Source organism: Chelmon rostratus, chromosome 22, assembly GCF_017976325.1.
Source record: "Chelmon rostratus isolate fCheRos1 chromosome 22, fCheRos1.pri, whole genome shotgun sequence".
Taxonomy (NCBI): Eukaryota; Metazoa; Chordata; class Actinopteri; order Chaetodontiformes; family Chaetodontidae; genus Chelmon; species Chelmon rostratus.
Window position 1 is genome coordinate 6,131,025 of NC_055679.1, and position 12,885 is coordinate 6,143,909.

Here is a 12,885-nt window from a genome sequence, read left to right on the forward strand (position 1 = left end):
TCCCGAACTAAATCCTCTGGTGAGAGAACCGTACCTCGTATCAGAGTGTACTATAGATCATCGGACTCCCGAGAACTTCCTGAGTCCGGCCATCTCCTCGTTTTATTCCTGACACAACAACTTTTCGTTTTATGGCGATCTAAAGACAGGAGGCATTTCTGCTTTGCTCACAAAACAGCTCTGAATTTTAACATGGGACTTAATGGGAGAACAGGAGGGCGCTGGCTGCACAAAACGTCTCACTATTTAAATTCAGTAAGTCTCTCGGCTTTTTCGAGGACATCACACGAAAGAGGACAAGTTTGTCTACAAACTGAGCCCAAAATTATGCGTGTAGAGTGTAATTTGTGGCCGTAGCGACGAGAAAACGAGAAGATTTTCAGATCGTTTTTAGACTCTGTGCCACTCTAGCATGCACTCTAGCACGAACATTCCGCGCAATACACACCCATTATAATCTCAAAATTTCCCGCCAAACGATCACTGTCATTGAACAGTGACTGATCAAAAACTATAGGACCAATCAAAATGTGGATGAACACACCAATAGACCAGACTTGGGTCTACATTTTAAAGTTGAAATGAAGTCTCTCGGTGAATGTATGCCTGAGCTACAGATGTTTGAAAAACTCCAATTTCAATCTTGTTTTTTTCGGCCGTCCCATTCATTTCTTATGGGAAATTTATCGCAGTTTTTCGCGTCTTACGACGCGAAAAACTGCGATAAATTTGAGAAAAGTAATAGCACACCGATCCCAAACAATACGCACGTTTTGATATATAATTTGCGAGGGTTTTCTCAAAGCTGTGGGACGAGTTTGAGGACGAAAACTTGGAGGAAGATGAAAAATAATAACTAGAAAATTCCCTCTGGGAAATTTTGAAAGGGACACGGGGTGTGTTCGAGCCGACAAAATTATCTACGTTTTAAAGTTTGAATGAAGTCTCTAGGACAAAGTATGGCCGAGCAGCGGACAATTGAAAAAGGCTGAAATTTGAGGAAATTTCCCCATTCATTTCTTATGGGAAATTTATCGCAGTTGTTTGCGTCTTACGTCGGCCTTCGATGGTCATAGCTCGAAAACCGTAAGAGATATCAAAATGTGCCGAGGGTCATTTTGAGCCGACAAAATTATCTACGTTTTAAAGTTTGAATGAAGTCTCTAGGAGAAACTATGGCGAAGCAGCGGACAATTGAAAAAGGCTGCAATTTGAGAAAACGGCAGATATCAGAGGTAGTCAGTCCCTGATTAATGAATTGCTCTCAGCTGTGTTTCTGTGGCTTTCTCCTTGTCTGTCTCTGTTGATCACCTCAGCTGTCTGTGTCTGCTGCTCTCCTCTGCTTCATGTCTCTGTTAACATGAATTAATGAACTGAATCAATAAACATGAATGGAGCTAATGCTGACGGAGCTAACAGAGCTAACACTAACTGAGCTAACAGCTAAAGGTGCGAATATAGCTAACGGCGCTAGCGCTAACAGAGCTAACTGTGCTAACAGAGCTAACAGAGCCAACGGCGTTAACAAGGGGGCGGGGGGATGGGGTTTTCATTATGCATTTGTCTGTGTGTGTGTGTTTATGTATCTGTCGTTGTGTGTGACTGCGTATGTGTGTGTCTTCGTCTGTTTGTGTGTGTGTGTCTGCTTGAACTACACAAGCAGCCCAACCAGCTCCTACATGGAGATGTGTCTGGTATATGTGTGTCTGAATGTGTGTGTGTGTGTGTGTTTGTTTGTGTGCGTGTGTAACTTCTGCCCCACCTGCTGATAATTACCTCTCTACCTCTCCCACTTTTTACCTGTTCCTGTTCAGTTTTGACGTGCTTGTTTTTAATCACTTTTTAGCTGTTGGTTAGCCCTGCTTGTGTGTGTGTTTGTGTGACTACTGTCTCAACCTTTTTGGCAAAGCGCTTGGTGAAGCTGAGTTTAACTGTTTGTTGGATGGAGATTGTTTTCAAACAATGCCCTTGTTTTGACTGAGCTCGTTAAGATAATCATTCTCAGGCTTGTTGTCCTGCAGATGTGTGTGCGTGGGTTATTGACCGGTGTGTGTGTAAATGACAGTTGCACCTGTTAAACTCTTCCCTTGAAAAGCGGCTTTTTCGCTGTCGGTTTCTTCCGAACAACTTGCGATTGTGTCAAAACCGTAGCTGCTATCAAAAAACCGATTACACTGTGAGATGCGGACAAGTCTGGGCCAGATGTACGTGTGTTTTATGTCCAGATATTCTTTAGAAAAATGACAAAATGGTCGACTTAAAAAGACTCTGCGACTCAGAGAACAGGAGTTTGTATTGTATGCAGTGAGATTTGGGTTCGGCGAACCTCCTGAACTAAATCCTCTGGTGAGAGAACCGTACCTCGTATCAGAGTGTACTATAGATCATCGGACTCCCGAGAACTTCCTGAGTCCGACCATCACCTCGTTTTATTCCTGACACAACAACTTTTCGTTTTATGGCGATCTAAAGACAGGAGGCATTTCTGCTTTTTTCCCAAAACAGCTCTGAATTTTAACATGGGACTTAATGGGAGAGCAGGAGGGAGCTGGCTACACAAAAAGCCTCACTATTTAAATTCAGTAAGTCTCTCGGTTTTTTCGAGGGCATCACACGAAAGAGGACAAGTTTGTCTACAAACTGATCCCAAAATTATGCGTGTAGAGTGTAATTTGTGGCCGTAGCGACGAGAAAAAGAGAAGATTTTCAGATCGTTTTTAGACTCTGTGCCACTCTAGCACGCACTCTAGCACGAACATTCCGCGCAATACACACCCATTATAATCTCAAAATTTCCCGCCAAACGATCACTGTCATTGAACAGTGACTGATCAAAAACTATAGGACCAATCAAAATGTGGATGAACACACCAATAGACCAGACTTGGGTCTACATTTTAAAGTTGAAATGAAGTCTCTCGGTGAATGTATGCCTGAGCTACAGATGTTTGAAAAACTCCAATTTCAATCTTGTTTTTTTCGCCCGTCCCATTCATTTCTTATGGGAAATTTATCGCAGTTTTTCGCGTCTTACGACGCGAAAAACTGCGATAAATTTGAGAAAAGTAATAGCACACCGATCCCGAACAATACGCACGTTTTGATATATAATTTGCGAGGGTTTTCTCAAAGCTGCGGGGCGAGTTTGAGGACGAAAACTTGGAGGAAGATGAAAAATAATAATAATAATAAGAAGAAGAAGAAGAAGAAACGCGCGGGATAGTAATAAGTGACTCGGGGCTACGCCCCGAGTCACTGGCTCCTGCAGCAGAGCTGCAGGAGCCAGTGCCTCGGAGCGTGCCCCGTGTCCCTAATAAGAAGAAGAAGAAGAAACGCGCGGGATAGTAATAAGTGACTCGGGGCTACGCCCCGAGTCACTGGCTCCTGCAGCTATTTCATAGCTGTAGGAGCCAGTGACTCGGGACGTTGCCCCGTGTCCCTAATAAGAAGAAGAAGAAACGCGCGGGATAGTAATAAGTGACTCGGGGCTACGCCCCGAGTCACTGGCTCCTGCAGCTATTTCATAGCTGTAGGAGCCAGTGACTCGGAGCGTGCCCCGTGTCCCTAATAAAAGATCTGGGTTATAATTTTCTTTTTGGTCCAGGTCCCTTCAAATGAAATGGAAGGAAAAAAACATATCTAGGCTTATTCTGTTTGATGGATAATTATGGTGCCAACTACAAGACGGCTTCATAATTTCCTGCTAAAAAGAGCAATTTACAGATTATTAGGTTCTGACTGTGCTCTGCGGAAAGCTAAATATACAGGCAATCTCCTTCTCTAAGCTCCAAGCACCAGGCTGTTGCAACGTGGTGTGGATGCACCAAACGATTACTTTGGAAAAAAAATTACTTGTTAACAGTTTACTGTATGGGTCCTTGCAGCTTCTTAGTTATCTCCTTGAAATAGAAGAAGTAACTGCTCGCTATAATTTGCACCAAATAACGTCATTTCCAGGAAACGTTCTCAGAAATTAAGAAATTACAGCAACCGTAAAACAAATCATAACAACTGTTTTTGCAGTCTTTATAGAATACTTAAGATCGTGAGCTTGTGTTGGTTTGGAATTGGACTCTACGCACGACATTCACTAAACATTTACATGCAGCTCCAAAGCAGGATGAACGTTGGAAGAGGATGTCTGCTTTGCTACCACTGCAGATGTTGCATATACACCATTTGACCAAAAACTTAAAAAAGTATGATGGTAAAATATCTATAATTCCAGCTGACACTGATTGTAGAGAATCAAGATATAAGATGCAATGTTATACAACTGAACCTTTTCCGCCTCAGTGGAAACTTAACCACATTTTAAAGTCTCAAAATATTACATCCTCACTGTCTACCCTCAAACACATTGCAGTAGTAGTTATGATACAAATCCCCCACAGAAAATACACCACAGTGCTATTCACAAAGCACAGAACATTAAGAAACAGAAGAACTGCAGGGGAAGATCTGGGCTGTGATGGAAGACGATGGCTGTAAGCCAGTACAGCATTTGCACCTTGTGAAATCACACAAGCTCAAAGGTTGGTTCGCTGTGTGATTGTATGCTTGACCCAGTGCGGTGGGGGATTTTTCTGTTTTTATTAAAAAGCACTTTGGTAATGTTGGGCGGAGGAGTCGCTATGTAAGCCAATATGTGTCTACAGCACGTGGATGTCTGAGAAATGTGGCTGCTGGCAAGATGCTCGAAATCGCTGGTGAACCGTGAGGATTCAGTACATTTCTCATGAGGAACAGAGTCAGATAAGAATATTGCCGTAGACATCTGCAAGCAGTTTTGAAGCTGTGAGTCAATTAAAAGAATGAAAAGAAATTTGATTTAATAAATAAATGCCTGTATAAAACAATTCAGACATGACCCGATAATGAACAGTTTCACTGGCTGGACAAACAGAATGCAGAAGGACTGTATACCAAGCAGTATGAGCTGTGATTATTTACCACTAGAAAGGCCAGGCCGCCATCAGCTGACTGCTGATCTAAATTCTACAGGGCATTCACATGTTTCACTGATGCTTTTCCTTTCAACTTTAAACACACCGAATTACAGCTGCCTGAAAATGCCTCAGTCCTCTAACATGATCACTGCAGTGTTTTTTGTTTTTTTGAAAACACAAAGGATTATGGGTATACAGAGACAGATGCAGTGGCACATAGTGAAAGCCAAAACGATGATTACATGGATCTATTCCTTCATCTGTTCTTAACTGGAGGAGGAAACAGACAAGTTCACCAAAATGAACAAAAGTTGTAGAAATTTGAATGGGATTTGGTTTGATTATGCGTCTGCACCGACATCCTGCACCCCTTAAAATCTCCTGTAAGGCAAGCAAATGCTAAAATGGCAGCTTTTAAAATCTTACATCTCCAGTCAACACCCTGGTGTCCTTCATTTAAGAACCCCAAAATCTATTGGCCTTTCTAGTGATAAATGAATCGTAGATCTGAGGACAGTGGGTTGCACCAGGTGTTAAACTTCACAAACAGTGAGAGGGAAAGAGGAGGAACAGGAAGCTGAGGCTCAAAGGAGGAAGGAAACTCCAGAACAGATAACCCAGTCAGGATTTTGTTGGGTTTTTTTTTTTTTTTTTTCGAACCTGACACATGAGAGGAAGGAGGATGCTTCCGGGGAGGCTTTTAGTCGGAGAAGAGGCTGGCGAAGGACTGTCGGAGGCTGCGGATGGTCTCAGCTTTGGCCTCATCGTCGGTCACGTTTCCTCGTAATGTCTCTGTGAAGGTGTTGGTCAGCGACTGGGATTTGCTGTGCAGTGAAGAGAACAGTCTTTTAACTGGCCCGCTTTTTCAGTGAAAGTGGAAAGTTGAGCGCTCAGATGCAAAGAAATCCCTTCATAGTGAATGAATCGGCAAAGTTGTTAATTATCTAGCGTTTTATCACTGTCCTTACACTCACTGCAGCCACATTTTGAAAGAGCAAATACAAAGTAACTGTTTGGTGCATTAATGTGCTATCACCTCCAGTGTGGACTTACTTGAGCTGCGGTGACTGTTTCTGAGCTCCAGGCCCGGAGGAGGCAGGGATGGGGCCGGGCTGGAAGGCCTGGCTGGGCGAGGTGGTGGCTGACCGGGCTCGCTGAGGTGAACCCTGGGCCGACTGGGAGGGAGAGGCGGAAGCAGAGCGGTGTCCCCCTGCAGTAGGCACACACAAATTACATGCAGATGAATTATTTGCCGTTCCATAATGCTGCTGCAGCGAGTGCTCTGTCGCAGTAAACAAGCAAACAAAAAAGTGCGTCCTACCTCGCCTGGGCTGTGTGGTCTGTGGACGAAGGGACACAGAGTCATTACTGAGGCGGTGGCAGGTGCCCAGTCCACATGGACATATTACACACCAAACATACAGTGGCAGTGGTGAAGCATTTGTCAGACGTGAACATCCCTTACATTGCAAACAAAGGATTTTGTCTTTGAAATTAAAATCTGCCACAAAAAAATGTTCCTGCACCAAAAATGTGGGAAAATTTCAGTTTTTTTTATGTGTACATTAGAAGTTCCATGAAGATATTGAGGTTTAGATCAGGATACACAAAGTTCAACCAGTTTAATCCTTATATTATATATTATATGTGTTATAGTTTATAGCCAAGAGGAAGGTTCAAAGAAAACGTTAATAAGCCTGCAGAGAGCCTTGCTTTTAACAAGGTTCAGCCCCTCTCAGCACCATAAATATGTAAGATGTGGACACCATGATCAAAGATGGTGCCATTCATTCCGATGAAACACTGAAAAGCCTCCGCAGGCTTCCTCATGTTTTGAGTCCTTCTCCAGTGGAGATGGATGATGTCTGAGACTTCCGCTGCATAGCATGCTATTAACAGGTCAAGTACTAAAAACATATCTCCTCAGTTTAGTCTTTAACTAGCTTTGACTTTCCTCATACAGGCCTGAAACATTTGCACTTTGGCTCGCACTAATGAACGACTGCACATCATTTAAAATGTTGTATTCTAATTAATTTTATGCATTCTCTGTACTCTGTTTTTAACTTTATATTATTACTATTATTCAGTGGTTTAATTCTCCATTTTATTTCACATTAATTTTCTGTCCTTGTTTTTATGCCCATTCTATGTCTTTTCTATGTGAAGCACTGGGTGCATGTGATTCCGCTGTTGGAACGCACTTAATGGTATTTTTAACTTTATTACTACTATAATGTTATTCATTCACCTCATAAAAGACAGTGGTGTGTGTCTTTTAACCCTACACAGCACCACAACAGAGCGGGTCTCTCTGGGGAAGCTTCGGGCTGTGCCTGACACAGATAAAACCCACAGTGAGGTTATCCCATGGGAAGGCTGAAGCAGGCTTATTTTGGTTATTCAAGACCATTGGTGGATCTGTGTCCATCAGGAATTTGGTTGACTCTGTCATGCTTGTTTGCTTCAGAGTTAGCATTGGTGCACACAAGGCGAAATTGAGTGCTCGCCTATTAAGGCTGAAATTGTTGACTGCTATGCATTAAAGGAATAAGAGACTTTCCATTACCATCCTTAGTTTTGTCTCATTTTTATTATTACTATCAAGCAGGTTTTATTCTCCCTCTTATTTTCCATTAATTTCATATCCCTGTTTTATGTTCATTCTGTTCTTTTATGTGAAACACTTGGTGCATGTGATTTATTTGTTAAAAAGCACTTTGAGCTGCAATTCTTGCAAGGTATTATAGCTATAAAGTTTATTATTAGTAATATTGGTAGTAATAATATAAGTAGCAATGGTAGTAGTAGTAGTAGTACTAACAGTATAAAGTAGTGGTATTAGTAATGGTAGAAGTAGGAGTAAATGTCTGTTTAATACAGTTGTATAAGAATGATAGCAGTTTTATTACTATTAATTATACAAGTATTAACAACTGTTATGTTTGTAGTTAACAGTGTTGTTAAATATCAGTATCAATAGTACTGATAATAGTATTAATCAGCTATGTATGTAAGGGCAATGTGCACATACCTTGACGGAGGAAGGCTGAGGTGTGGCAACTCCCAGCAGCACCTGGGCCATCTTGTTGATGACCAGCTCTGTGATCAACTGTTTATCTTCCTCCACATGCTCACCAATCAGAGGCATGGAGCTGTCCATCACCTGGAGACAGAGAAAAAGCCAATCAGGTTCCCAGATGACTGCTGTAGAACTGAAACTTTAATATTCCTCCACTAGATGGCAGTGTTGCATCTGTTATCCGAGAACCCAAACCCAAACCAGATGATGTCCATGAAAACTGACACTGTGGTGTTTTGCCAGCAGTGATGAGTCATTTTATAGAGATCTCAGACAATATCAGCTATACAAATCTTTTCTGGCATTAAATACAATTTATTGCCGGATGCACTGAGCACAACACTGACTTCTCTGTTTGTTCCCATGCACTATCAGACTCCTCAGAGAGCCCCTTGTCCTGGGTCTGTCCTGCTACAGCCTCCAACAGAGCAACAACAACCACTTTTTAATCAGGGGCATGAGACCCTGCAGAGGGGAGAAGAACTGACAACAACAAGACAGAGTTTCTCTCTAATGTTCGCTTTTTTCTTTTAAAATCCTCCAGTCGTCAGCCCCTCAGCCCTCTCTGATAACAAATCACATGAACCAAAGTTAAAGGAGAAATAGTTTATTGTGCCTGTGCAGCTTGAGACGATGAATAGCTTCATTTAAAGGGTTCAAAATGTTGAGAGCTCCTGACCTATTCTCCATTTAAGCGGTGGATAAACCGAATAGGTATGTTTGAACACACAAATCTCATCCTTCAAACTAACTGCTGTTTTTCTGTGCCACCCTCTGATGGGCCAACAGCACCTAAAATTAGAATTTCCAGTATGCAGCAGATAAAATGTGACTCTAACTGTAAATATTATGTTGCCCCAAGTATGACTTGGAAGGGCACAGACTACATCCACTGCAACACACAAATAATTTACCTCAAAGAGGAAAAAAAAAAGAACTTTCCCACCACTTGAGCTCACATGCACGTACACGTGTGCTGCAGAACCACAGAGCACGTGGGGACGTCCTCCTCCCTGAAGACCAAAACAAACAGGAGCAGAGAAGTGTGGCTGCTGGCGCTGCTGGCTCGGATGCAGATGCCCGTTGCGGTGGATGAGGCTGCTGCACCGCGCCCCGGCCGCAGGCTGTAAACACAGCGCCGGGCATGCATGCGTGCGCTGATCCTCTTGCACGGTGTATGCCAGGCAGAGGCAGACCATGTGCTGCAGAGATCCTGTTCCAAACAAACACTGCGACTGCTCATTTCACTAGATGGGATTTCCCTTTTCTCTGGCTGAAGTTGTTTTCATTAGTTGCCTCAATTAAATTAAATTGGAAAACACTTTCAGCCCTCAAGAGCAATTCCAGGAAGGCTGATTTAGAAGCATATAAACACACGAATCATGTGGTGTGGTGTTTACTCACATTGAAATTGTATCACCTTTGATGGCACAAGATACTACTAATGTACTCAAAGACCCTGCAGAGCCACCGACCTGTTGTTACTAATGTTACTCACAAAGCAACAATCTCAAAGATCACAGTTTTGTTCTCTTTGGCGCCACCTATGGCGATAAGCAGTGATTGCAGGTGTGCTTTTGGACTTCATCTCCCAGCGAACCAAACTCTGAGACCAGTTGGCACCTGGGCCACGCAGCCAGTGTGTAGCAGAGACCTGAAAATCGGTGTGTGCTGCTTCACACACAAGTGAGCCGAGTGTGTTGCATATGCTCCACCATCCCTCTCTGCTGGACCTAAACTCCTCTGGGTGGTGGTGGTCCCAGGAATGTTGTAACAGACACCCAGTATGTAATACTGCAAATCCAAGACCTTTCATCAGTGGGCCATAGGCTCAATAACCATTGTGCTACCTCATTTGACAGAAAGTGGCTTAACAGACATTCATTTAAATGAAAATATTCAAGATTATTACTTTAAAAAACACCCAGCTATCTGGGTGAAGCTATCTGCTGTGTATAGATAGACAGCGATTCAACCAATCCATGCAGCTAGCCCTGGTTTCCTTAGCTACACCCGACAGTTTAAAATCTGCCACTGTTTAGTCATCTCAGTAGACAAAATCAGCAGTCGATGGCTAAATACAAGCGGTTTTTGTCTTCTTATGTCTCAAATCATGCAAAAATGAATATTTATGGTAAATCTGCAACAGTTATCACAGTAAACTGGACTTGTGACGAGGGAGAATGTAAAGCTTGACTGACGTAGCAACAGTAACTCAGGGGATGTGGTTAAGCAAAGGGTCAATTAAAGGTCAGATGAAATTCCACATCATACTGTTCTGGTATCAAGCGTTAAAAATCTCACTCTTTTTGCTACAGTATGTGAAAGCGCACATTTCTCATATACTCTGCAGAGTAAATAAAAGTTCCATCCAATAAAACATGACATAGATTTCGGTAAGACCCAGCCAAGCCGCCCTTGAACACGTCTCAATCAGGTCCCTTTAGTTAAACCCTTCCTGATGTTAAATCCTTTCCCAACATCATGTTTCATGTGGAAACATGTCAAACCACAAAGCACAATTAAGATCTGCCATGGGACCGGATTGTTTCGTGCATTCTTGAATGAAATGAATCCAGGGAATCTGGAGTATGAAAATACAATCACGGCTTTCATGCTCCAGGGTTTGTTACTTCTTTCCTTTGTTTTCGTGAGTGCTTTGAGATCGAACCTTTTGGGTTCACAGTGTGCTACAGAGAACCCCTATCCATACCAGAGAACCCTTTAAAGCCCTTCCTTTTCTGCGTGTACCCAGCTTCTTGGCGAGGATTTGGTGGTGACGTGGGGCGTGGCACGGCGTTTTGGCCGGTTGAGTCATGACCACAAGGGACTGAGCAGAGGCCTGGCGAGCGACCGCCAGGCTCCACTTCAAACGGCGTGCGGTGGCAAGCAGGGCCGGGATCCACCCTGCTGATTTATTAGGATACAGAGTCATCTAGCAGAAGACTGGAGCTGCCACTGGCCTTTTCAGCTCTGGAACACAGAGGTGTTATTCTGCACTTTTATTGAGCTGCACAGTGTTCTGTCTGGACAATATAGCCTGCTCAATGGGAAAGTTCACAGAGCACAACATGTGAAATGTGCTCATTCAAAATTACGGTGTAGTGGCGTCACAGGGACGGGAACAAGGTGGGAGAACAATTTTAGCTGGAAGATAGCAGCGTTTGTATCGCTGCTCGCTTAATGTATTTTTGATGCAGGGCAAGTTTAAAAAAAAAAGTCAAAGATAACATGGAAAGTTTATCTTACTGAGTACGCCGTGTTCTTAACCTCTATTTACTGTATCTCATCTCAGCTCGGTATCTCGGCCTGTACCAAATACTGGAGCTCAGGCAATAATACGTCATGTCACTGAGTCATGATTGTCATCTTCGGCTGCGTCATCACTGTCATTCTGTCAAGTAATATCAGTCACGCTACTGAGATCATTTGTTTGTCAAGTGAAGTCATGGTTTTTGAGTCTGCATGTTGTCACTTTCTGTGCACACCATGTGCTAAATAGCATAATCCAGTCCAAGTCCATGTATCGTTTAATCACAAGGCTGTGATTTTCCTCCCTGGAAAGCATCGACACGTCTTTGTGCCATGTCCTATCATGTGATTGAGGTTGCCATGTGTTCTGTGTTGTTGTATTGTGTGGATGTTGTGGCATGACATCATGCTAGTGATACCAGTGGTGAAAGAAGTACTGAGATCTCTTATTTCAGTATGTAATAAAGTAGTAAATGACAATACTGTAGTATAAGAATACTCCATTAGGAATAAAAGTCCCTCATTCATAAGTGTATATATACACATGAGCATTAGCAGGAAAATGTACAACATTACAACATTAGAAGTAAATTTAGGAGACAGAATGGCCCCTATCAGAATATTATATTAGCCTTTATTATTGGATTGTTATTAGTAATGAATTAAGGTGTAGTTTAACCTATTTTATAAGCTACTCTTGTCTTTGTTACACTAAACCCTGAATCATCTTCAAAGTAACTTGTAACTTTATCTGCCAAATACATAAATGTAGAATAAACTAGAATGATTGCATCGCAGTTGTGTGCCTCCGTCAGCCGGTCACGTTGCAGTTTACATCCATGTCTGTCAGACTCATATAATATACAGCACGCAGTGAAGACTTTGAAGGAATTTAACATAAGGTTTTAGTGTATTTTTTGGTAAAATGAAAATAATCACTATATTGAAATACATGATTCAGGTGAAAAACTTCCAGTGAGAAGCATGCTGTCTTCACTTGTGATCGAGAGCTTCATCACATGGTGCAGCGACACTCACCTGAAGCTCAGCACCAGCAACACCAAGGATCTTCCGGTGGGTGTTCACATCACCACATTGTTGCATGATATTTCAAATATGTGATTGTCATGTCATGCTTTTCCACTGTTATATCATGTCACTTCATGTCACATGGCGTGAAGCTGTGCTGTGTCATGATGCTGGAGGATATCGTGGCTTGTCACGTCACAGCATCCTGCGTTGTCTGCACACTTTTTTCAGTGAACGGACACGAGGCTGCAGCTTGATGCCAGCTGCAGTAAACCGTTAATGAAGTGCCCCCGAGCAGCTCATTACTTTTCATTCGGGAGAGGTGTCATGCCTGATGTCTTTGTCTGGAACAAAAAACGGATTCCCGCTGTGATGGACCGACAGCTCTTCCCTGTCGCGGTTAATTGAATTCCAACATGCTGAAGGGTTAGAGAGAGACAGCTAGAGAGAGCAGACGATGAGGAGGAAGCGTCGCCCGTCGGAGAACATTGTTACTCGAGTGTGTCACCAGTTTATCTCTAAACAGCCCGACTCTGAGACTATGCATCTCTGGGGAGGTGGTAGATATTTCCT

At 42.8% G+C, this 12,885-nt stretch overlaps 1 protein-coding gene across 1 annotated transcript in view; it reads right to left on the reverse strand.

Moving 5' to 3' along the window:
- Positions 1-5,649: 5,649 nt before the first annotated feature.
- Positions 5,650-12,885, reverse strand: part of LOC121625479 (synapsin-3-like) — an 83,340-nt gene continuing 76,104 nt past the window's right edge. Inside the window, exons 10-13 of the mRNA XM_041963568.1 lie at positions 7,984-8,115; positions 6,271-6,289; positions 6,003-6,159; positions 5,650-5,773 (exon numbers count right to left, since the gene is read on the reverse strand). Coding sequence (XP_041819502.1) covers positions 5,650-5,773; positions 6,003-6,159; positions 6,271-6,289; positions 7,984-8,115 — 432 coding nt within the window. The remainder of the gene's footprint in view (positions 5,774-6,002; positions 6,160-6,270; positions 6,290-7,983; positions 8,116-12,885) is intronic.